At 25.1% G+C, this 23,400-nt stretch overlaps 5 protein-coding genes across 6 annotated transcripts; 2 read left to right on the top strand and 3 right to left on the bottom strand.

Moving 5' to 3' along the window:
- Positions 1-1,391: 1,391 nt before the first annotated feature.
- On the bottom strand, positions 1,392-8,261 carry LOC126893754 (putative zinc finger protein 66). The gene is made up of 10 exons (XM_050664227.1): positions 8,100-8,261; positions 5,800-6,132; positions 5,226-5,730; positions 4,880-5,034; positions 3,993-4,163; positions 3,355-3,777; positions 3,051-3,288; positions 2,689-2,985; positions 2,430-2,564; positions 1,392-2,351 (listed from the first exon to the last, which is right to left on the bottom strand). The coding sequence occupies exons 2-10, from the start codon at positions 6,105-6,107 to the stop codon at positions 2,040-2,042; spliced, it is 2,544 nt and encodes an 847-aa protein (XP_050520184.1). The 5' UTR covers positions 6,108-6,132; positions 8,100-8,261; the 3' UTR covers positions 1,392-2,039.
- Positions 8,262-8,384: 123 nt separating this feature from the next.
- Positions 8,385-10,889, top strand: LOC126893768 (transcription factor Dp-like). Its single transcript, XM_050664248.1, has 2 exons — positions 8,385-8,549; positions 9,260-10,889. Exon 2 carries the CDS (start codon positions 9,286-9,288, stop codon positions 10,687-10,689), a length of 1,404 nt encoding a protein of 467 aa, XP_050520205.1. The 5' UTR covers positions 8,385-8,549; positions 9,260-9,285; the 3' UTR covers positions 10,690-10,889.
- A 1,496-nt stretch (positions 10,890-12,385) lies between these two features.
- On the bottom strand, positions 12,386-14,161 carry LOC126893801 (cytochrome c oxidase assembly factor 7 homolog). Its single transcript, XM_050664310.1, has 4 exons — positions 13,939-14,161; positions 13,684-13,853; positions 12,799-12,927; positions 12,386-12,738 (listed from the first exon to the last, which is right to left on the bottom strand). Exons 1-4 carry the CDS (start codon positions 14,036-14,038, stop codon positions 12,436-12,438), a joined length of 702 nt encoding a protein of 233 aa, XP_050520267.1. The 5' UTR covers positions 14,039-14,161; the 3' UTR covers positions 12,386-12,435.
- A 69-nt stretch (positions 14,162-14,230) lies between these two features.
- Positions 14,231-16,241, top strand: LOC126893771 (phosphatidylserine synthase). The gene is made up of 2 exons (XM_050664254.1): positions 14,231-14,377; positions 14,536-16,241. Exons 1-2 carry the CDS (start codon positions 14,371-14,373, stop codon positions 15,837-15,839), a joined length of 1,311 nt encoding a protein of 436 aa, XP_050520211.1. The 5' UTR covers positions 14,231-14,370; the 3' UTR covers positions 15,840-16,241.
- Positions 16,242-18,800: 2,559 nt separating this feature from the next.
- Positions 18,801-23,311, bottom strand: LOC126893787 (prostasin-like). Of its 2 annotated transcripts, XM_050664291.1 has the most exons (6): positions 23,121-23,311; positions 22,683-22,798; positions 21,116-21,329; positions 19,908-20,069; positions 19,546-19,746; positions 18,801-19,477 (listed from the first exon to the last, which is right to left on the bottom strand). In XM_050664291.1, exons 1-6 carry the CDS (start codon positions 23,137-23,139, stop codon positions 19,347-19,349), a joined length of 843 nt encoding a protein of 280 aa, XP_050520248.1. In that variant the 5' UTR covers positions 23,140-23,311; the 3' UTR covers positions 18,801-19,346. The 2 variants fall into 2 exon arrangements, with proteins under 2 accessions (XP_050520248.1, XP_050520246.1); XM_050664289.1 differs by having other exon boundaries at positions 18,802-19,477; positions 22,683-23,311.
- Positions 23,312-23,400: the final 89 nt, after the last annotated feature.

Raw genomic sequence — 23,400 nt, 5'->3', positions numbered from 1 at the left:
TGATTTGTATTGTGTCATTGTTTGTTTAGGATATGTAAACAAACAATGAAAAGTAATATGTTGTATATTTCTAATCCATACGTGAAACTGTATGAACTTATTTATGGCTTTTTCGGTAAAGACCATGCAAACAAAATTAAACTATTACACGCCTCAGCGGCGTCGGCATGTCACTGGCAATCGCCGATGAGACGTATGAATTTAATTAAGTAACAAAAGAATATTACACTCGTAAGAGCTAATCAAGAAAAAGAATGTTTATTTGCAGATCATTATCGGAAGTGTTTCGTTCTCATTTCGTTTCTACACCACCATAGCAAGTTCGGTTAATAAATCAGTTTAAGTCTCCACTTCCTATGGCGTTTCCTGCCAAACTTACTACTCCGACTAACGTAACATTCAAAATTATATAACTCTCTAAAAAAAAAAATTATTTCCAGATTTATCTGAAAGAAAATACATTTCAAGTACGCTTTAACTACCACTACTCAGAACAAATACATATCTTTGCTGCTGTCTTCCCAAGATAGCGACCTAGTCTATCTACTGTATATAATTTGTTTGGTAGAGAGCGCCTTTAACAGACCTAATGGACCAGTTATCACAAACACCTTTGAATACATCATAATGCGTGACAACTGATTCCAGCGTCTTATTTTACCTATCCACCTCACCAACCAACACGGCAAACCGACGGCTACGCGACAATTGCCAGCCTTGTACAGTCCACCGTCGATCCATAACTTATTTTCTACTTATACTATTCAGCACTTTTAATATTTTAAAATATAAAACAATTTATTTATATAAAACTATTTTTTACATTCCTGTAATTAGTCTGGTATTTTAAAACAAAATACAAAACCCAAAATTTTAACACAAAAATATGCTATTTTTGAATACGGCAGTCAATATCATCATGAAGACAAGTTCAGAGGTCAAATGTTACGTACTATAAATTCAAAAAAAAAAAAATTTCTGGACGACTTATCTTCTATAAATTATTTTGAATTGATTATTTTTCAAAAAGTTATGACAGTTTTAAGAAAAAATGTTGAATTTACAGATTTTAAAAATCATAATTTTTTGGGGGATTTCTCTCATTTACAACGAACGAAAGATTTTTTTTCAATTTTTAAAGGCAATGTCTTCAATTATATGATACGATTTGTGATCTTTTGACATATTGTTGAGAAAAATCGGTCTAGTCGGAGCTGAGAAAAAGTAGTAACAGACACATAAAATAAAAATAAACACATCATAGTACAATTAATACCTTCTCAGCTTTGAAGCTAAAATTATTTCTCATTTGATTCTTATTTAAAAAAAATATATAATTGATAAGTCAATAAAGATTCTGGTCAAACATTTATGAAAACACTGATAAATGATTAATTATTAAATTAAGCATTATATTTCAGCACATTTAAACTTTAATACATTTAAAATAAATTAATAAATTTAACACCTATTACTGATTAATTAATTATGAAAAAAGAATATAATCAATAAAATAAATAAATACAATTTTGACATGCGATAAATCATAGGACATTTAATATTTTATAAACCTAAAATTTAAATAAATTAATGGTCAAGAACTAAGCAAACTTAAGTAAATTTGTTTTCAACATTATAATTATCATATCATAAAAATATGAATGAATACCATTTTTAATGTCAACATTAAGAATTCTGGTAATGGAGCTAATGGTGTGTAGCTCCATTGGCATAAAATTAAAATTATTTCAATGAAATAATATTTAAATTAGGATGCACTTTATAAAATTGTTTATTTATAGTATAAGATGAATCATTTGTAAAAAATATGTTTGTAGTCTAAAATATACCTTATAAAATAATGACAAAACTAATAATTATGGATGATATAATGTTCATTATTAACCTACTTTAGTAATTTTTCTTAAAAAGTAAAATTATTTTAGGTCAAGCACATGAAATTGTTTTAAGTAAAAATAAATTAAATTGGTCAATGCACATGTGATAACATATCAAAAAGGATGATATACTAAAAAAAATTATCCTTGTTGTGGTTGAATGATATTAAACCAATGTTTTTGATCTTCACCATCTTCATCTTGTATTTGTATCTGTACAATTTGTACATTTTCTCCATTTATGGTTGCATGTTCAAATGCGGCAGCATCACTCTCATTTAATGTTATATGACGGGTAGCTGGTACTATTAATTGACGGTGTTCTTGACCACCAACACTAACTGTAACAGTTTCCATATGTCCAACATCTACAACTTCAGTATCATCAGTATGATGATCCATATTTAACATAGTATGCACATCACCATGTTGATCAGTAGTAGTATATTGAATCTATAAAGGAAAAAACAAATAATTTAATAAAATGAAAATACTATATTATTATGATAAATTTAAAATTAGTGAGATTACTTGATACTTATTATCAACTAGTATTTGTTCAACAGTATTTAAATCATTGTTCAGATCCTCTTGTTTGCTAGGTATTAGCATGTGCTCTTTCAATTCTCCAGCAAACATTTTTCTTTCTTCTTCAGTCATATCACGCTTAAAGAAAAATATTTTAATTATATATTTTTGTTTGATAAAAAAAGTTGAAGTTATTTACACTATATTAACAAACTGAAATTTAATATGTAACAAAAAATAAAAAAATTGTCATATAAATTACCAAGGCTGTTTGATTTCCATCTGAATCAACAACCATTGCTAATTCCATATCAGAATCATTATTAGGCATTTGTATATCTTCTTGAATTTCTTGTATAGTAACTGGACTAGATGCTAATCGAGGCTGATTTACAACAATAGTATCATTTAAATGGCCAGCTTGAGTCATGTGGTTGTACAACAATGGTTTACGCATAAATCCTGCACCGCAAACCAAACACTCATATGGTTTTTTATCACTATGTACAAAACGATGTGCATTTCTATTATCTCTACTGTTAAATGCTTTACCACAGACCTTAATAAAAAAACAAATTTATTGAAAAAATTTAACATTAATAGTAATTTTTTGAAAATAATTACTTCACATAAGTAAGGCTTTTCACCAGTGTGAATACGAGCATGTTTTTTAAAATGTTCAGGATAGATAAATGAAGCTTGACAAACTTCACATTTGAATGGACGTTCACCAGTATGAGCAGCTTTCATGTGATAGTCAAGTAAACGACGTCTTTTAAATCCTTTTCCACAATCTGTACATTTATAACGTTTGTCATCATAATGTGTAGCACGTTTATGAGATTGCAAGTTACTTCTTTGACTAAATATATCAAATAAAGTTATTTTAAAAATTCTTTATTACATTAATTATACCATATAATTTTACCTAAAAGTAGCACCACAAAATTCACACTGGTATGGCTTTTCTCCTGTATGAATACGTTCATGGTCTCTTATTTCTGCTTTCCTAGCAAAAGCTTTGCCACACATCCGACAAATAAATGGTTTGTAGCCAGTGTGTACTACATAATGAACTTCTAAATTTCGTGCAGTTCCAAATGCTTTACCACATTTTTGACATACATAATTTTTAAGTCCAGAATGTGTTCTTTCATGATGAATAAGATTTTGTTCAGTAAGAAAGGCTTTTCCACAATTGATACAGGTAAAATTTCGTTCACGATTAGTATGAACCTTTTCATGAGCTTTGAAAGTATATTTTGAAGTAAAGTCTTTACCACATATCTCACAACGGTAAGGACGAACACCAGTATGAGTATTATTATGCTCTTCTAATGTGTTACGAGAGCTAAAGTAAAATAAAATTTTGTATATATTACATTATGTAAATAATATTGTTAGAAACTGAGGAAAAAGTATGTCAATAAAATGGAAATCAATTCCAGGTCTCCTACTTTCTGAGGAAGACCTTTCCTCTAAGTTACTTAGTGCCCTTATCTATTCCCAAATCCTAAGTCTCTTAAGCAGAAAATATCAATATATATATCAACATTAAATACATACGCAAATTGTCGTCCACATGTTTCACATGTATGGTTTTTTGATTGAGGCATATGCATTTTTTTGTGTACCCTAAACATGCGTACATTCGTAAAAACTCTACTGCATATATCACAAACAAAATTGCCATCTTCACTATTTGCATGATGCTCTAAATGTTTCATTAATTCAGGTCTGTAAGTTAAATTTAAAATAATTTTAAAAGAAAAATTTGAAATATATACTATAATTATTTTTTTACCCAAAATATATAACAATAAGCAACCTAATTATAACACACTTTAAAAATTAATGTTTTATTGTAAATTTATCAGGGTTAGAAAATACCCCATAATTCAATGATTTTGGATCAAAATATTTCCCAGGTAGTTTTATCAAGTTTTTTTTTCTGAAAAACCCAGTTATTTTTTATACTAATTAATTAAATTGTAATTATTACACTTATAACATCAAACATCGTATAACATCAAACTCACAATTTCTTTCATACATATTAGTATCATAAAATAAAACATTACACTCTTTTCTATTACATCATAAAATTTAAATATGTAGGAGTTAGAGTAAAAGTGGTTTAAGTTTATTTTTTAATTTTTCAAGAGAGCTATTTGAAATATTTTAATTCAATACAAAATAATATTATTATAGATTTTGAAAATATAGTAATATTAATTTATAATATAATTTTATTCCTTTCATTAATAAAAGAGAAAATATTATGTCTCAAGTATTTATTTAGGCCAAACTCAATTATTTAAAAATTGATTTACACCCCTAAAAATTTTAATTGATTCATTTCATTATTTCACTTCTCTTGATAAAATTGACAAACTAAGTTTTCCTACATATTTGACAAATTAAAGAAAATATATATTTAAATTTAAAATTACCTCTTTAAAAATTCTTGTCCACAAATATCACAAATGAAAAGCTTAATTTGATGAACATTTTTTGCGTGCACAACAATACCTCTTGCATCAGCAGTAAATTTGTTTTCAACACTACACAACAAACACGTGTAAACTTCCCCATCATGATGTACCAACTAATTTATAAAAAATTTTTAAAGAAGTTAAAATAATCCAAAACTTTTAAAATAAAAAAATATAACACAATAATAAAGGTTTGCACTTTGGGCAGTTACATAAAACAAATAGATTGGTAAATTATTAAATAATATTAAAATATTAATGAATGTTTTATGTACCACAAATTAAAAAATCTGTATTTACATACCATTTGTGGTATAAGAATTTCAGGAGCTTTTTTTTTTATTGCATTTTTAGATATTTTAGGTTTTTTTGGACTAGTTGAGCTACTATTTTTGTTTTCTCCATTTTCTTCATAATCAGAGTCCTCTTCATCAAGTAACTCATTATCTAGCTCTTCGTCATCAAGGTTTTCTAACTCTGAATGAATAGCTTCTTGTTTAATATCTCTAGGTGATATCATTTTTTGAGAACTATCTTCCTCTAAGCCATTACTTGGTGATTCCTCATTATTCTTATCGTCATCCTCTAACATTTCTATTAAATTTTCTACAGAAGAATTTTTATGTTTTTCTAAATTTGAGCTAATAATTTCATCTGGAACAGAATCAGGGTTAGTAACAGATACATCAACAGATTCTTCTTTAATTTTGGGACGTCGACCACGTTTTTTAACAGGTTTAGGAGTATCAACTTCTTGTTCAACATCTATTGTTTCAATAGTTTGAACATCTACACCTTCTGATTTACTCCTAAAAATAAATTATAATGTAGCCTTAAATTTATAATTTATTTGTTATAAATATTACTAATCTAATTACTTGAGAGTTCGTTGATATTGAGTGGTAAGTTCTAGTTTAATATCTGCAAGCCTATCTTCAAGTTCATCGACTTCATTTAAAGATTTAAAACATCTTCGACAAACTACAATGGAATGAACATCATCGGATGACAGTGTTACACCAAGAACACCATCTATAACTTTAACAACAGTACGATCTGAAGATGTCACACGATGTTGAAATATTGATATAGCATTTCGAGCTGACACACCAGTACTACCATCACAAATTAAGCATGTATTTGAAGTTGAATTTGATGATTTTTCTTGATCAAGGTCAGCAGCCATATTATTGTTATGGATTTTTTTTATTCTAAAATCAAATTCTATTAACTTTTATTACTTACATAAAATAACAATTTAACATGAATAAGTGTATTAAATAAAAGAATAAATAGAAAAATCTAGCTTAAAATATGTTGAGTGCATAATAAAATTTATTAATTCTTTACATTTTAACTTTTAAACATTATTAATATTATATAATTATTTAGAATAATGACAGATGTTTCTGTATCTATAATTTAATAAAGACATTTTGAACTGATTGTAGAGTTCATGCTCAGAAATGTAACTATCACTTCAAAAATCAAATTATCAACAAATTGAAACGTTAGGATAAAACTAATATATAAATATAAATCTTTATATTTATTTTTTTACAACTTTTAATATTCTAAATTTATTTAAAATTTTTATGATATAATACAAAACTTCATATGAAGCCTTAACACAATTATAATAATATAAAGTTAATATCAGTATTAATTTCTAGAAATATGTCATATAACAAATTATGTCAAAAAACTATTCTTCAATAAGAATCGAAAATAATGATTAAATAAAAGGAATATGACCTAAATACATAATTTGATAGGCTCACCAAGATTAGAAGAATTCATGGTAACTCATAAGATTATGGAGTAGGGCAGGGTCTCCAACAATCAAACCAATTTAAGATATTATTTAATTTGACTCCAAAGTATTTATATGAAGATAATTATACTAAACCACAAGCAATAAGTTTACAAAAAAAAAGTATACAAGAAATTTAAAAGAAATTATGTGGTAATAGACTATGTTACTTTAGGTTAGATAGCTATTTCTTTAAAAAATTTAATTACTTCAAGTATAAAAAATTGTAAATTTAAATATACTTTTTATAAACTCTCAATACAGATCCATTTTTGTTGGGCTTAAATTTTAATCACATACTAATAATTATAATAATTCTCAACATATCTGAACCTAAAGAGTAGACAGACTTAACTAGTAAACTAATTTAAAGTCTTTATAAATTGTATAAGTGATATTATAACTAATCTAATAAAACTAAATTTAGCAACAAAAGAAATTTATTAAATTAGCTTTAGACAATTAACTAGGTTTCATAGTCGCTGAAGTCCATTGGTTTATTTACTTTCACACAATAAGCTAATATAACAAATTCAATACATAATAATGCCTATTTAGGATTTCATTTATATAAATAATCATAATATACATTTGTTTTTTTTAGTTAAATTAAAAATAATAAGTACTATAATCGTTTAATTTATCCCCAAACAAAACAAAGATATAAAATGTATAAAATGTTTTAAAACATTTAAAGATTAATTAGACAACTAAATTATATTAATTTAAGAATGTAAAATAAATTTAATTATTTCACGTAATTAATTAGTTCTGTTAAAAATTAATGGAATTTAATATGCTATTATATTTTTAAATTTTCAATAAATTATTAATTCACATATTACGCCTAGCACGGGAATTTAACAAGCATTATTATCTAAATTAAGTTTCACCAACAAAAATAATTTTTAAGAAGTTCATTGTAAGATTTATTTAAAATAAAATCAAAATTCTGTTTTAATCTTTCCAATAAATAAAATGTTAAAACGATCTGAATGTGCTAATAATAATTAGTTATAATAGAAACAAATATTGAAAATTACAATAGTACAAAGCAATATTTTCCTAACGGGAATAACATAATAATTGTTACTACAATTTATATTCAGCAGTAATTAAGGGATAAAAATTTGAGATGCGGAATTCTTGCAAATGAGATTAAAATCACCGACGAAAATTTATGAATGTTAGCATTGAAGAAGACCAACAAAAAATGGACAACCTGTATTCTTCAAACCAAAGTTGCCAATATGAAAAAATATTCCCTACAGTATTGTCGTCCCAGTGTTGGCCGTTGTGTGACCCCATACCAACCAAAACATAAGCGGCCTACGATAACAAGTTTTTAAGAAAGCTTATACTTACTTAAATTGTTATTGTCACAACAATTGCCTCAAGAAAAGGAAAAGTTGCAAAAGTCTAACAACACACTTAAAAACTAAGTATCATACAATACTAAGAACAGTCGGCCATTTTAGATTTAGTTTTATGTGGCTGACGGCGTTTCGTTTGCCAATTGCCGCCGCCGCCGTTATTGTACGTTTGTGCGCTCATAGGCTGGGCGGGGCACGTTGTTTCAAAAACAACAGCCTAACAATACTATAATGATAACGGAACATAGTGATAATACGTTTTGACTGTTCCATGAAATGCGAGGAAATTTGTTTGCACGTTCTTAAAATTCGCCGCCTGGATTTGGACTGCTGTGAAACATTTTTCCTATAAACCTTTTTTAAACTATATGAGGGTCTATAAATGCTGCCTATGGTATTTAATATAATAGGTCATGCCTTCTAACCTTCATTTCGCATTCAGGTATGTAAATTATGTGAGGATCATCTACTTTAAATTTTGGCTTCATGTACTCATTTCAATTATAAGTCTTAAATTTTATATTATAGAGGGTTAATAGTTAAATGTTAATTCTTATACATTTTATTTACCAGACTATTTCATAATAAAAATGAATTGGTAAGTAATGAGTAAAATGACTAAAATAAATCAATGTATTATGATTTTAAATTATAATATAATGTTTTATTATAGTTAAAACTTAATGGCAAAGATTTTATTGATATTAAATATTTTTTAAGTAAATAGAATAATATTTATAGAATTAAAATTATTACCATGAAAAAATTGTTTTTCTCAAATTGGTTTTTATGAAAAAATAATTGTTTTATCTTACAAAAAAATCAACATATCCAAGTCATAAATCATTTTTAGTAAAAAAAAAAATTTTTAATTGCAAGAGTTATAAATTTAAGCATTAGTTGTAGTTTAGACTCAAATTACAATTTTTAGATGTAATTTATGTATTATAATAAGTCTTTAAAATTATTCTAAAAGTTCTATTAAAGTTAACTTAATTTTATTTCATTTAATTAAATGTTATATTTTCATCTTTAATTTTTGTTCTTTTATATCACATTTGTTCAATATTTCTAAAATGAGTATTATAGATAGTAAAAAAACATATTTTTTGTTTTATTTATTAAATTATAATAATACCATTCTATTTTTAGGTTTTACCTATAATTAATTTCAAGTCATGTCTGAAACTGTAAATTTCATTGTTAAAGATCCTTGTGGAAATTCTCAAGTAATTCAGTTACCAACAGGAAATTGTATTGTTGTTAATGGAGGTAGAGGAACACCTGATGTTAAAGATCTTATACAAAAAAACCAACAGAAACCTATAAGAAAAATTGTACGAATGGCTGATATAAAAGAAAACACAGAAATAATTACTGTGTCACCTGACTTTTTGGAAGACTCTTCTTCTGAATGTAAAAAAGACAATTTTTCAGATTCCAGTGATGATTATTTAGATGTTCACCATAAGTATCAGGAAGATCCTGAAATTATTGTAGTGTGTGGTGATGATTTTGACCAACCAAATGATAGTGATTTAGATTATATGGATGATACTTGTGTAGTTAATAAACCTGATAAAATTACAAGTCGTAATGATTTAAATTCTTCTGATGTTGTTGTACGAACAGATATTTTAAATGATTTGTTGGAAGGTCGTATTACTAAAACAACTAAAAAACTTTTAGAATCTACCAAGATTTCATATCTTCCTATGCAACTTAGTCAAAGTGAATTTCGTTCTACATACTCAAATGAAAAAAGTCCATTTAAAGTCCGACCTATTAAAGCCAATAAAGGTTTAAGACATTTTTCTAAAAGAGTGTGTGATAAGGTTAAAACCAAAATGGTTACTACATACAAAGAAGTTGCTGATGAGTTAGTTGCTGAATGTGTAGGCGACAGTGAAAGCCCTACATTTTTATATGACCAAAAAAACATAAGACGTCGAGTTTATGATGCATTAAATGTTTTGATGGCCCTAGATATTATAGCAAAGAACAAAAAAGATATAACTTGGAAAGGTTTACCTACTGGTTCTATTCAAAATAGTGTTTATCTAGTTCAAGAAAAAGAAAATCGTTTGAACAGTGTGAAAAGAAAACTTTTAGCTTTGCAAGAGATAATTATGCAAGAAGTTGCAATCAAACGTTTAGTTCAACGTAATAAAATCATGGAAAAAGAATTTGGACCACCTCCTAGAAATACATGTGTAAATCTTCCTTTTATGGCTATTAGTTCAAATGAGGATACCAATGTTGAAGTAGAAATTTCAGAAGATCAGAAACAATATGGTTTAAGCTTCAATGACAAATTTAGTGTTGTTGATGATACAGAATTACTAAAATCAATGGGTTTTACCTTAGGTCTTGACCGTGGTGATGTAACTAGAGAAAATTTAGATATTTTGAAGAAATTAGTGCCTCAAGCATTTGAAAAACACATAGTGATGATGGCAACAAAAAATGGTGAAATGTTTAATGATATTTGTAAAGAATTTGATGAAAAAATCAAATCAGCTGAAATTGAGCAGTCCTCTCTACGACCTAATATAATTAGTAGAAGGAAATGTAAAAGATGATTGCTTTCATTCATAGCTTTTGTTATTATAATTTACCTATCATAATCTTGACAATTGTAACAGTTAACGATTATGCATAGTTCTTTATATATATTCTTTACAATTTTTTTATTTTGTATATAATTTCTAGTTAATTTTTGTTGACTTAATAAAAGTCATTATTATGGATTAGACAAATTGAAGTTGATTACCATTGTTAACATTTTTCTTTTACTATAAGAGTTTACTAATCAGTATTACTAAATCACAAATAATCAGGTATTTTTTCTTATAATTATGTAATAATTGTTATAAATATAATATTAAAAGATAAAAGAAAATTTATCTGGTTAGATTTGGTTTTAAAAATAAAATATAATTTTTAAAAAAATTTTAGCAATATACAATATGTTACAAATTAGATCAATAAATATAAGAACTAAGAGTTTAGTTGATTATGATAGGTATGAATGCAGACAGTTGCCTAATATAATACCTTCTAGCTGAGAAAAAGATTTAATACAACATTTTTTTTTTTTAATTTAGATCTCTAGTCCAATTAAGTTGTCTTCGCGGATCTCCTGGAATGTGTTTTTTTGTAAAAGTGAGCTATTAGAGGAAATTGTTAAAAATTTTAAGTAATTGAGGTGAGGATTGGATGCTGCTATTTTTATCACTAGACATCTTGCCTAGATGTAAAAATTTCAATAACTTCTGAAATACTGGTCTAAATGTTGATCAGTCATTTTCTATTTTATAAGCTGGTTAAATATATACGTTTCCGTTTAAAAAAATAAAAATGACATTCCTTTAAGATGAACGATAAACATAAAAAATATTTTAAAATATATAAATGGAAATGCATATATAACTTAATAAAAGTCAAAAAAATTTACAAAAAGTTACTATTTTAAAAAAAATTGAGACAATAGAATATAAAACAAAATATAAGATATATTTTATTTTATAGATTTTTCTATAATAAATATAGAATATTTTAATAATATAAAAATATTCTTATCTTAATAATGAAAATCAAACAAAGAATTGTATTATTATATTATTTAGACATATTAAATTTTCAACAATAAAAATGTATTTTATTGATGAAGAAAATAACGGTGTATTGGCGTTTTTTATCAAAAATAATATCCACTATAAGTATATAGTCTTTATCATTTGTTATATTTAATAATTAAGAACACATAGTTTGAAAATTTTTTCCAATAATATAATCAAACTAAAGACAGATTTCAATCAAAGAAAATAAAATTATCAGTTTTTTCTCTGTAGGGATGAAAAAAGGTATTTAATTATATATTACTGTAAAATTTATTGAATTAAACAATATATTCCCTTATAAAAATTTAAAATGTTCCATAGTTTCTAAGAAAATGAGTGTCCTATGCTTAGTGAATCACTGTTATTATTATTATTATCTACTACATTTTATTACACTCAAAGGGAAGCATGTTATTAAATAATTCAAAAAGAAAAATGGCCATCAAATCATACATATTGTGACACCCCTTGAATAATTACTGCATGGTGAAACTAGGAGTTATGAATATGTTTTAGAAAATTATAAATTTGATTTATGTAATGCTAGGACAATTTTACTAATCCTAGTTTTGGTCAAGAATTAATAAGTAAAATGTATCATTTAAATTGATAATAATCAACAAATGTATGTCATTACCTATGACTAAAATCTCTATTGTATAATAAATTTTATAATATATTGCTATGATCTATAAAACTTTTTGATTAACTATTAAATTGTACACCTTTTTCTTCTATTATCTGCTTTCTAATATCTAAAGCTTTATCTTTAAACTGTTGAGCTAATTCTAAATCAACTGGTACACCATCGCCCTTTTTATAAACAATTGATACATTCACACATGCTCTTATATCATTTTGCTCGCAAGCTTTTATTGAGTATTCTAAGAACTTTGATTTGTTAGGCTTTAAACCAATTTCTTCAATTCCATTAAAATGAATACTGCTAGCTACATAACAAGCTTCTGCGTGACGGTTATTACAAGCTCTTTCTAAATATTGTAAACCCTAAAAAAACCAAAACAATATTTTTTACTTATTAATTAATTTACTTTAAGTACAACTTGCTTCTTGTAAACTTTTTGTTTTTTCATCAATGTCATTAATTAGATGGCTATGGTAATTTAACTTCATGCCAGCAGCAAAACAGCCATCAGATGAATCATTATCACAACCTTTTTTTAAATACTTGATCATCTATATTTTAAAGAAAAAAATTTACCATAAAAACAATACCTTCTCGGCTTCCCATTAAGCTAAAATATTAAATAAATAGAAATAAAAATTAAGAGCAAGTTTGATTCATGAACATTATAATTTCAAAAAAAATATAATGAATTTATGATGTAATTTTAAGGTAAATTTAATATAATCAAAGTCAAAAATGTTAAAAATTCACTAATATGAAAATATTTATTCATTAAAAATTTCTTGCAGGTAGACTTTATTACATAACCTATGTCAAACAAAGTGACACAATTAGAAATTTTATATGGGGGAGTCCAAATAGCTTTTAGAACTTAGCTTTTAGTAGTGAAGATATTTAAACTTCCACTATCCTTGCACTATGATTTTATGTTAATAGGGGTTCTCCCATCCATAAATATGCTATTTCACTAAAACTTAAACTTCTCAAGAATTATAAAAAGATTTTCATTAATTTTTCTAATCATACACTTTATGCTTTCTATTTTTGTTTGTATTAATCAATAATCATAATATTAATTCTTTTAGAATAAAAAAACCCAAGTTAAAAATATTCATCATTTAATTAATATAATTTGAAGCAGTTATTTATTAATGAAAATAAAAATAAATATTGTCACTTAGAAATAAAAAAATGAATACAAAAAATTGTTTTTTGTGAAATAGATATTTAACAAAAAAAAGAAGAAGAAATTTATTCTGTATATTACAAACTAAACAACGCAAATTGTAATACATTTTTCTTACTTCGGGTAAAATAGGTTTTAAATTTTTAGAATTTTGTTTTTCTAAATAAGAAGCATATTTATAACAGCTTCGTCCAAAATTTCGTTCATCACAATTTTGTTTAAATATTTTAGATGCTTTATCGGGATTACTTTCTATACTTTCCAAATAGTCACCAAGTAGTTGACAAACTAAAATAAAATTATAACATAAGAATTAAACTTTACATCGTATTATATGTTGTACATTTGTAAAAATTATATCAATAGAAATTACTTTGTGGATCTTTTTCATTATAACAACCAAATCTATACTCAATTCCTATATTCTTTATATATTCTTTAACGTCTTCTTCTTTCTTGAAATTATAAGACATTTTCTTTTACATTAGAGAACAAAAAAACGAGTTAAATGTCTTAAGATCTTTTAAATAGATAAATGAAGAAGGAACCAATTTCTTTCAATAAACATACTTAGCTGTAAATTAAAATAATTAAATATCTATTATCACTTAACCTTCAAAATTTGAATATTTATAAACTTATCAGTAAATCGATAAAAGTATCGCTCCACTTATAGTTCTACATTCATTCAAAGAATTAAGTAGATTTTCAACACGTGCTGAATGTTTACTTGTATTATAGTTGAAATGTTTTAATAAAAATTTAAATAAATAGCATAAATTTCATTTTAAAAAGTTATTAAAATATGACTGGTAAGTAAATTCTTAATACATAAAATTAATTTATTATAATCATTTGATACTTTCAAAAAATAATTTTTCTAAGCACTCAATTGGACTTTCCATAGAGTTAAAATAATTATGTAGCACTTTTGATTTCCCCTAAGTTTATTGATATCATTTGTTGCCAGAAATTACTAGTCATACAATGATTAAAAGGAAGAAAGATTGCATGTTCAACACAATCAACGAATGTGAAGTGGAGGACATTACTCTAGAATTTTTTTACAAACCTCATACTATTTCACTTTTAATACTATCTATTGCTGCTGTATTAGTGATATGCTTCATCCGCGATGATAAATCTGTTGATGATAATATTTTGGCTGGTATTTGGTGTGTAATATTTTTTTTGCTTATAGTATCATTATTAGCATTTCCAAATGGACCTTTCATAAGGCCACATCCAGCTGTTTGGCGTATGGTATTTGGCCTTAGCGTTCTTTATTCATTAACTCTGTTATTTTTACTTTTTCAAAAGTATGAAACTATTAAAGGAATGATTTTGTGGCTTGATCCAAATTTAAAAGATTTTCACATTGATATGGATAAAGAATATGGTGTGAATTGCTCTGAAATAAATATTGAAAAATTTTGGGCACATTTAGATGTATTTGCTGGTGCACACTTTTTTGGATGGGTTATCAAAGCAATTCTAGTAAGACATAATGGAATTTTATGGTCAATGAGTATAATGTGGGAAATAACAGAAGTTACATTTTCTCATTTGCTACCAAATTTTAAAGAATGCTGGTGGGATGCCTGGGTATTAGATGTACTGCTCTGTAATGGTTTTGGAATATGGGTTGGAATGCAAATCTGCAAAATGTTAGAAATGAGGAATTACAATTGGCCTGGCATCAAAGATATTGATTCAACTGGTGGTAAAATCAAAAGAGCTGCTTTACAATTTACACCTGCTAGTTGGACACATGTACGTTGGCTTGATCCAAGTTCATCATATATGCGTATTTTTGCAGTATGTCAAATGGTAATTATGTGGCAAGTATCTGAATTAAATACATTTTTCTTAAAACATTTATTTGAAATGCCACCATCACACCCAATTGTTGGCTTCAGATTATTATTTTTAAGCATTGTAGTTGCTCCATCTACTCGACAATATTATACATATGTTACGGATCCAAATTGTAAAAGACTTGGAACACAATGTTGGGTCTACACTGTTATAATGATAACTGAATTATTACTATGTATAAAAAATGGAAAAGAATTATTTCAACAAACAGAAATTATTAACATTTCTGTATGGTTAGTGATAATGTTATTTTTTTCTATTGTTAGTGTATTGGGTTTTTGGCAGGCTGACTGGCTAACAGGAAAAAAGTCTAATTCTGAAACTATACCAATAGCTACTTCAGATGATAATGATTTTGATGATCAAAATATATCTAATAAATCAAAAACTAGTTGAAATTAAAATAAACTAAAAAATATATATTTGTCCAACTAGTTAAACAGTAACCCTATAAAGCACAAATATGTTAAACAACATATTTTATTTATTTATAGTTGTATATCATTTTTATTTGACTACATTTTTTTATAATCTTATTAAGGCGTGTATTTATATATTGGACTTGTAATTAATTTTCCTTTTGAACTTGAATACTTTATTATTAGATCTTATATTGTTATTAGTTATTTAATAACATTTAGCCTAGTCACCTTAATGTATTCATTATACTTTAATGTTTTATTTCCTCCTTTAAAGTTGTTAAAGTAAATTATTATTTTTTATTGTGATATATTATAAATTATGAATGAACTAAATTTATGTGTTTAAACACAATAAAAATAAATTACCAATTTCTAATGTTTTTTTTTTTTTGAGAATTAATTGCATACTAATTACCCTATCAATTTTACTTGTATAAAGCTATCAGTACATTATTGAAATAGATACAAAAATTTAATTACATTATAATATACATATATATGTGTGTGTGTGTGTGTGTGTACGTATATAAGTTACATAAGGTCTGTTAATAAAGAAATGTTGAGACTATATTGAAATATATTCATTTAGATTCTTCAGTGATTTAATCATGAACGTCTTTTGTAGATACCTAAGTTATATTCCATTTTTGAACCTTTGTAAGGTGACTCATTAGCATAAACACTTAATATGTCACTATATTTCAAACACTAACATAAAGTACAATATTTTTAGTAATCAATCGCCAATTTACTTTTAATATAAAAGTTAATTGATACACAATGTCTATGGCTAACTGATAAAGCTTATAACTTCTAATACATTTATCCTTCTATTGAAATTTTTTTTTTTTTTAATAATTTTTGTCTACTTAGGTTATGTTTTAAGCATATTTTAATATTGATGCGTAGCTAAAATGCTATTGGTTTTACTCTGTCTTGTTTTATTTTCTTATTAAAGGATAAATAGTAAAAAATAAATTAATTTTTCATAGTTATTATCTTTTTAACGTAAAGTACATTGTATTAGCTTAAGTTTAATTAAGGATTAAAAGAGTCAGGATTTTTGAAACATTATCAAAATTTGATTTTTAAACCCCACAGTATATTGATTAATGTATTTATTTAACGATTTTATTGGATAATCATAAAAATTATGTTATTGACAAGGCAAATGTGTGAAGTATTATTAATAAAAATTTCGTAATTATTTATCCAGTTTTCAAAAAGTTATTTTAATATAAAGTGAAAACTAGAAAAATTATACATACAAATAATAATTTTAAATGATATTACGTCTATAACTGCTAGGTAGAATCCATCCGGCCCAATTAATCTCATATATGACCCAAAAAATGTATTTTTTAATTATTTAAAAGTAGCCATTTCTTAGTCTTTTTAATTTTTTAAATTTTAATCAGTTGGTGATAATTTTAGGGCTTGTATTTATCAAGTTACAAGAATTTTAATAATTTTTTTAACTCTTTACCAAAAATTATTACAAAGCAATAACAATATTAAGACAAGTATACATTAAATTACAAGCATTTTAATACATAGAGTAGGTATGTAGCACGGGTTGTTGCAAGCTTTACTCGTGTGTCTTTACTTCCATACCCACTTTATGTTTTAACATTCTTGTAACATAATAAATACTTGTCCTAAAATTGTAATCACTCATCAACATTATTTAACAAAAAAGTTGAAAAATGGCCAATTGAAAATTAAAAAATAAATTTTTTTTTTATTAATGATAAAATAAAAAAATATATGCTTTTAACATTATCTAAAAAAACAATAAATATTTAAAAAAAATTATTATCAAAATGATAAATAGATCAAAAGTTGTGTCATCAATAGATTTTATATTGAAAAATTGTTAGTTTTTAAATTACATCAAATGTTTAATAAAAATTAGTATCAAGTATATACTTAGAGTAAAACAAGATGTAAAACAAACAAGCTAATTTTGGTTAAATTTTTTCTCTTAACGTGTTCTATAGTTTTTTATTAAAAAATGTTTATTAATCAATGTGTATTTATAATTACTAATTAAAGACAAAAATAAACAGTTGTAATTGCTGAAATAAAACAAATATATTATACCTAATAAGTGTACTCATCTTAATATTCTATGAGGTTCATTCATGTTTTTATTTGTTTTAAAAATATTTAATACTTTCTCAATAATTTATGCAGTGTTAATATTACATAATTATACAAGTCAAAAACTTTAGTCTTGAACTTTTCTTGACAAGCTATTAACGTAGCTTAAAAAAACTATTTTTGGAAGCTATACTCCTATATTCTACTTCATAAATTTGAATAAATAACCTAACAGAAGCTCAAATTGTTTTATCAATCTTCTACACTAAAAAAAAAATTAATTAATTTGAGGAGATATACAAATGTTTTTGTGGAGTCTTCATAGCCCCATGCAAGTTTCACTAATATGGCCAGCACTGGTTACATTGTATGTGTATCAATGTAATTTTTCATTTCAATATTTTGTATTTCTTTTTTATTGGTTGAGCCGATGAACTTGAACGAGCTAGGAAAGTTGATTTTAAAGATTACATCAAACAAATGTTTACTGCCAAAAAAAATTTAAATTCTTTTAAATTTATTTAGTTGCAATAATAATTTAGTTAAATTTGGTCTACTATGCTATAAAATAATAGATCCAAAACCTAAAGCTTTATTTTGATCACCAAATTAAAATTTTTAAAAGTATCAAAGAAAAGGACTCTTAAAAATAATTCTAAATAAAAATATGATTAATGAACACAAATGCGATCTTTGAGATAATTATCAGGGGGACATGGAGTAATTTTTACCTACTAAATTACCTATATTAGTAAAAGATATCCACAATAAATTCTAAAAATATTACGAATGACTTAGATAAATATTTGAATTTTTGACACCCCAATCAATTTATTAATGAAGTAACACACAGGGAGAACTGTGAACTCAGATGATAATTTACTCCAAAATGGATTTGTTTTATAGCACAGTGAGCCTATCCCTTGATTATTATACATTACTTTCGTATAAATAATTACTCAAAGAATTTATATTCATTGTGAAACCAAAATTATAATTTTACTTTTTTTCACTTTAAAAATACTTATATAATGATTTAAAGAAAATAATTAATTAACACCAACATAAAAATAACAGAACTTTGATTTCTGACTTGGCTTGAACAAATTAATGTTCTGCCTAATCTACTTTACCTAATTATTAAAACACGTTTTGCTTAGTTCCACTATTAATTTAAAAAATAACTAGCACTTGAATTATCTTTATACAAGTTAAATCAACAGACTTATTATAATATTAACAATCTTATTTATATATTTATATTACATATTTACATTTGAAACTATTTTAATTAATTAGTCCTTTACATAATGTGTATGAATGTTAATAAAATTCACAATTTTTTTCTTAATTAAATACTTTTTTAATTTTTATTCTATTAGGTTTCTAATTCGAATATTGACTGTTTTAGCCAATCTGCATAGTATGAAACTCTTGTGTATACACCTGGTCTATTTTTTTTGCCACAACCATCACCCCATGATACAACTCCCGTTAGTACAAATTTTCCTAAAATAAACACATTTCTGTAAAAATTATTGATGACATATAATTTTTAGAACTTGTTTCAATCTTACCATTTATTTGACAAGCTAAAGGTCCCCCAGAATCACCTCCACAAGCATCTACACCTCCTTCTAAGTTACCAGCACATAACATACTATCTAATATGAATTGATGACGTCCTCCATAAATATCATCATGTCGACACGTTTCGAGATCAATTAAATGTACAGATGCTGCTTGTAATACTTTTGATAAACTAGTCATATCATCTTCTGAAATAAAATTTTATATATATACGTTAGGCACTTAAATCAGATCTGCTAAAAAAAAATTAGCTCAGTTTATTAACATTAATAATTAATGTAATTAAAACATTTTCTTTTTTTTTCCAAATATTGGAAAAAAGAGAAAATCTCTAATAATAAATACATACGTTTTTGTGCACCCCAACCAGTAACTGTGCACCAGTTAGCTTCATTTATATTTGTATGGTATTCTGGTAAACATATTGGTTGAACATGTGAATCAAATCTAACTCCTTTGCTATTGGCTGAATGTAATTTTAGTACTGCAATATCATGGCTATGAGGCCCATCTGTGTATAAATTTTTTTATATGAAAATTATTTAATTGTATATTAAAAATACTTGCACAATTGTAGTAAGAGATTTTTTTAAATGCCTACCTATAAAATGAATATTGATCCTTAAATTTATGTTAGATGATATTTTCTTTTGCTAGTAATTTTCAAATGGTTCATCTTGAATTTTAGCATATTAACAAAAAAAATCATGACAAATATTTGAAATTATAACCAAAAGCAGTCTAAGGAAATACTAAAAATAATTTTCTAAATATATTTACTATTTTAACAGATAATTTCAAAACTAATGCATTTGAAAAAATAACTTTTTTCTTTAACTTATGGAGAAAATGTACTTAAAAGGAAAATGATGAACAAAATTATTAATTATAAAAAGAAAAATGTTATTTATCCTATTGTTAAAATAATTCTCGACTCTAAGGAGTTTTTTTAGGGGGGAGAAGTGATAAATAATCATAGGTTGATTTTTAACATTTTCCTGTAAAGGATCTACAAAAATAATATATATTTCTAACACATGTATAAATATCAGAGTATACTTGGTATATTGATTTCTGGACTCTTCACTCTTAGATTCATTTAAACTGCCTTTGGTTACAATTTCATACACTTTTTATAATTTTTTTTTGCTAATAATATACTAAAATTCAAGATGAACCCATTGAAAATTACTAGCAAACAAAAATATTGTCTGATTTAAATTTAAGAATCAAAATTCTTTTCATAGATAGGGATTTAAAAAAATTAATTTAATAGCCTTATAAGAGGATGAATTAAAAAAGCCATTAATAATCAATCAAGAAATATATGATACTAAAGATTACCAAAAATAATTATTTTTAAGATAAATTTAATAGCTAGTGTTAAAAAAAAGTCACTCTTTATGTATGATTTATGGTAAGTTAGTTTATTATCCCTCCATGTGGACACTCTTGTTCAATTTATTCAAAAAATTGAACAAGTCATACTTTCAATTAAGTGGGCTCTAAAGAAATATTTAAATTTATAAAATAAATTAAACCAATCATGATATTTACCTTTTCTGAAATCGGGATGTACTAATATTTTTTGGATTTTGTATGTTTTTTCATGTTTATCATTTTTTGATAAATTATGTTTTCCTACAAGAATGCGTAACTGTGATTTTTTTAAATTTTTCAAACAATGAGCAGCTGTTAATGCAATTGTTTCTGATACAAGTGCTCCTCCACAGTGATGTTCCCATCCTCCTATATTAGCTTGTAACTCCACCTAGTATATAAATAAGAAAGAAAATTAAATTATTTTTTATTAAGTAAAGGTGGAGCTAAGGTGCCCCAAAAAATTTGAATTGTTGTTTAAAGACATTTTTAGAGTGAGGAGAGATAATAAAATATTTCATTATCTCCTCCAAAATTTTATTTTATTTCCACTTGGGTGCATTCTTCGAATGAATAATTATTACAATTTCTTTACTATTCATCACATATATACCTATGACAAATAAAATAGGTACATACTAAATATAAAGTAAATAAAAAAAGATGTTCAAAATTTGAAAGTATTTCTTGAAATTTAATAATTTACCAGAAGATTTTTATGGATAGTAACAACTCAGCAAAATACCTACAACGATACTTGCTTTGTTTTTGAAGTTCCTATCCATTGTTTATGCTTTAATCATTTGTAGCTACTTATGCCAAATCTTCTTTTTTCACCGTTTTATGTATAAATTAATTAATTTTATCATTTTTTAAAGAACTTAATAAATAGTTGATCATTTTCAAATGAAACGAGATTTTTTTTATGTTAGCATTAAAAACACTGGTTAATTCATATAAATACACTTGGCTAAAAATAAAATTTTGGGGGGTTAATTTAAATTGGATCCATAAAAAAATTAATTACATAGATGGAACTTACATCTTGTTCCACTTCTAATAGGATATGCTTTTTGCAACTACAACTACTTTACTATCCCTTTTATTTGGTTTGCCTTAAGGTAAAATTTTCATAATTAATAACATACGGTCAATGTACAATTAACTACAGCTATCTGGAGACTACAATTTAGCATATGTACTAATAATTTTTATTGGTATAAAAATTATTTTATTTATGTTAAGTTATATGATATAATTTTATTAGATCATAAAACTCTTTAAGAGAACTTAAATATTACAATAATCTTATTATTTTTATATCAAAATTTTATGTTTGCTATCTCTTTTTTTAATTTTTGTTATACTGACAATACATTAATATATTAAATATGCTTAAAATTTTTAATTTACATAGAAACTATACGCATATGTCTATGATGACATTTTTATACATTTAATAACAATTACTAATAAAAATTATAATAATGAAGTATAATTATTATTCGGTGGTAATAGAATTAAATATAAGTTTAAATATTAGCTATCTGACTCTCATACGGGGGTATTCATCACCCCACGAAATTTTAAAGTAAGATATATATAAAATTTCTTGTTTTATTCGTTTTATATGAAAAATAGTTTATTGTAATAATATTTAGTAAAATGTAACATAGTAGAATATAAAATAAATAGTAACAGATATATTATATCTCAACTTATGGTGTAAAAATGATGTACTTACTTGCCATGGATATGCTCCATATGGAGTAGAATATCCTCCAATGATTTTTGGTTGAGGCCATTCGTGTTGATTGAAAAAATGATTTATTAATCTTGTACCGCATACTTCTAAATAATCTAAAATAAGTATGACTATTAATCGCAACATATAATAATATTCATTTAGAGTCCTGAAATGTTTATAATACTTTTTCAAATAAATTTCTACTTGTTTGACCCCTTAACTCAAACACGTAGAAAAATATTTCAAAATAATATTAAAAGCTATAAGCTACAAAAACAGTGCATATATGCTAAATAAATATAGCATTCTGTAATAAAAAATAATTTTAATTCTAGTTACTGCATTAAATTCAATTAATAACTGTCAGTTTTTATAATATTAATTTACGAAGAAAACTCTTTAGTTTATATAATTTATCAATGTGTCACATTGGACCTGCATAATCGTCAATCATTGTTTAAAATTTCACTTGTAACCCTCATGCTGAGCGTGTTATGTACACTTCATATGTGTAATTTCTAATAATTCTTGCTGATCATTCTATAGCTATATTAATTAAATTGTCTACTTATATAATTACTTAATATAAAACTATTAATTAAAATTCATTGATTATCGTCTAAAAATTTCAGAATCCGGCAGTAATGAAAATTTTGATTCAGTTTTACAAACATTAAATAATGTTGAAGTTCAAAAAATAAATCATAAAGCATTA

This window comes from Daktulosphaira vitifoliae, unplaced genomic scaffold, assembly GCF_025091365.1.
Source record: "Daktulosphaira vitifoliae isolate Bord-2020 unplaced genomic scaffold, ASM2509136v1 Scaffold_1, whole genome shotgun sequence".
Taxonomy (NCBI): domain Eukaryota; kingdom Metazoa; phylum Arthropoda; class Insecta; order Hemiptera; family Phylloxeridae; genus Daktulosphaira; species Daktulosphaira vitifoliae.
This window is presented reverse-complemented; position numbering and strand designations above follow the sequence as displayed.

Coding starts and splice junctions, on each gene's coding strand:
- LOC126893754 (XM_050664227.1), bottom strand. CDS start 6,107: ATGGCTGCTGACCTTGATCAAGAAAAATCATCAAATTCAACTTCAAAT. Junction 5,731..5,799: donor CAATATCAACGAACTCTCAA/GTAATTAGATTA, acceptor ATTTATTTTTAG/GAGTAAATCAGAAGGTGTAG. Junction 3,289..3,354: donor TTTTGTGGTGCTACTTTTAG/GTAAAATTATAT, acceptor TGATATATTTAG/TCAAAGAAGTAACTTGCAAT.
- LOC126893801 (XM_050664310.1), bottom strand. CDS start 14,038: ATGTCTTATAATTTCAAGAAAGAAGAAGACGTTAAAGAATATATAAAG. Junction 13,854..13,938: donor TAATGAAAAAGATCCACAAA/GTAATTTCTATT, acceptor ATTTTATTTTAG/TTTGTCAACTACTTGGTGAC. Junction 12,928..13,683: donor TAAAACCTATTTTACCCGAA/GTAAGAAAAATG, acceptor TTTAAAATATAG/ATGATCAAGTATTTAAAAAA.
- LOC126893768 (XM_050664248.1), top strand. CDS start 9,286: ATGTCTGAAACTGTAAATTTCATTGTTAAAGATCCTTGTGGAAATTCT.
- LOC126893787 (XM_050664289.1), bottom strand. CDS start 22,829: ATGTTGCGATTAATAGTCATACTTATTTTAGATTATTTAGAAGTATGC. Junction 21,330..22,682: donor ATGGAGCATATCCATGGCAA/GTAAGTACATCA, acceptor TTTATATACTAG/GTGGAGTTACAAGCTAATAT. Junction 19,478..19,545: donor TTTAGCTTGTCAAATAAATG/GTAAGATTGAAA, acceptor TGTTTATTTTAG/GAAAATTTGTACTAACGGGA.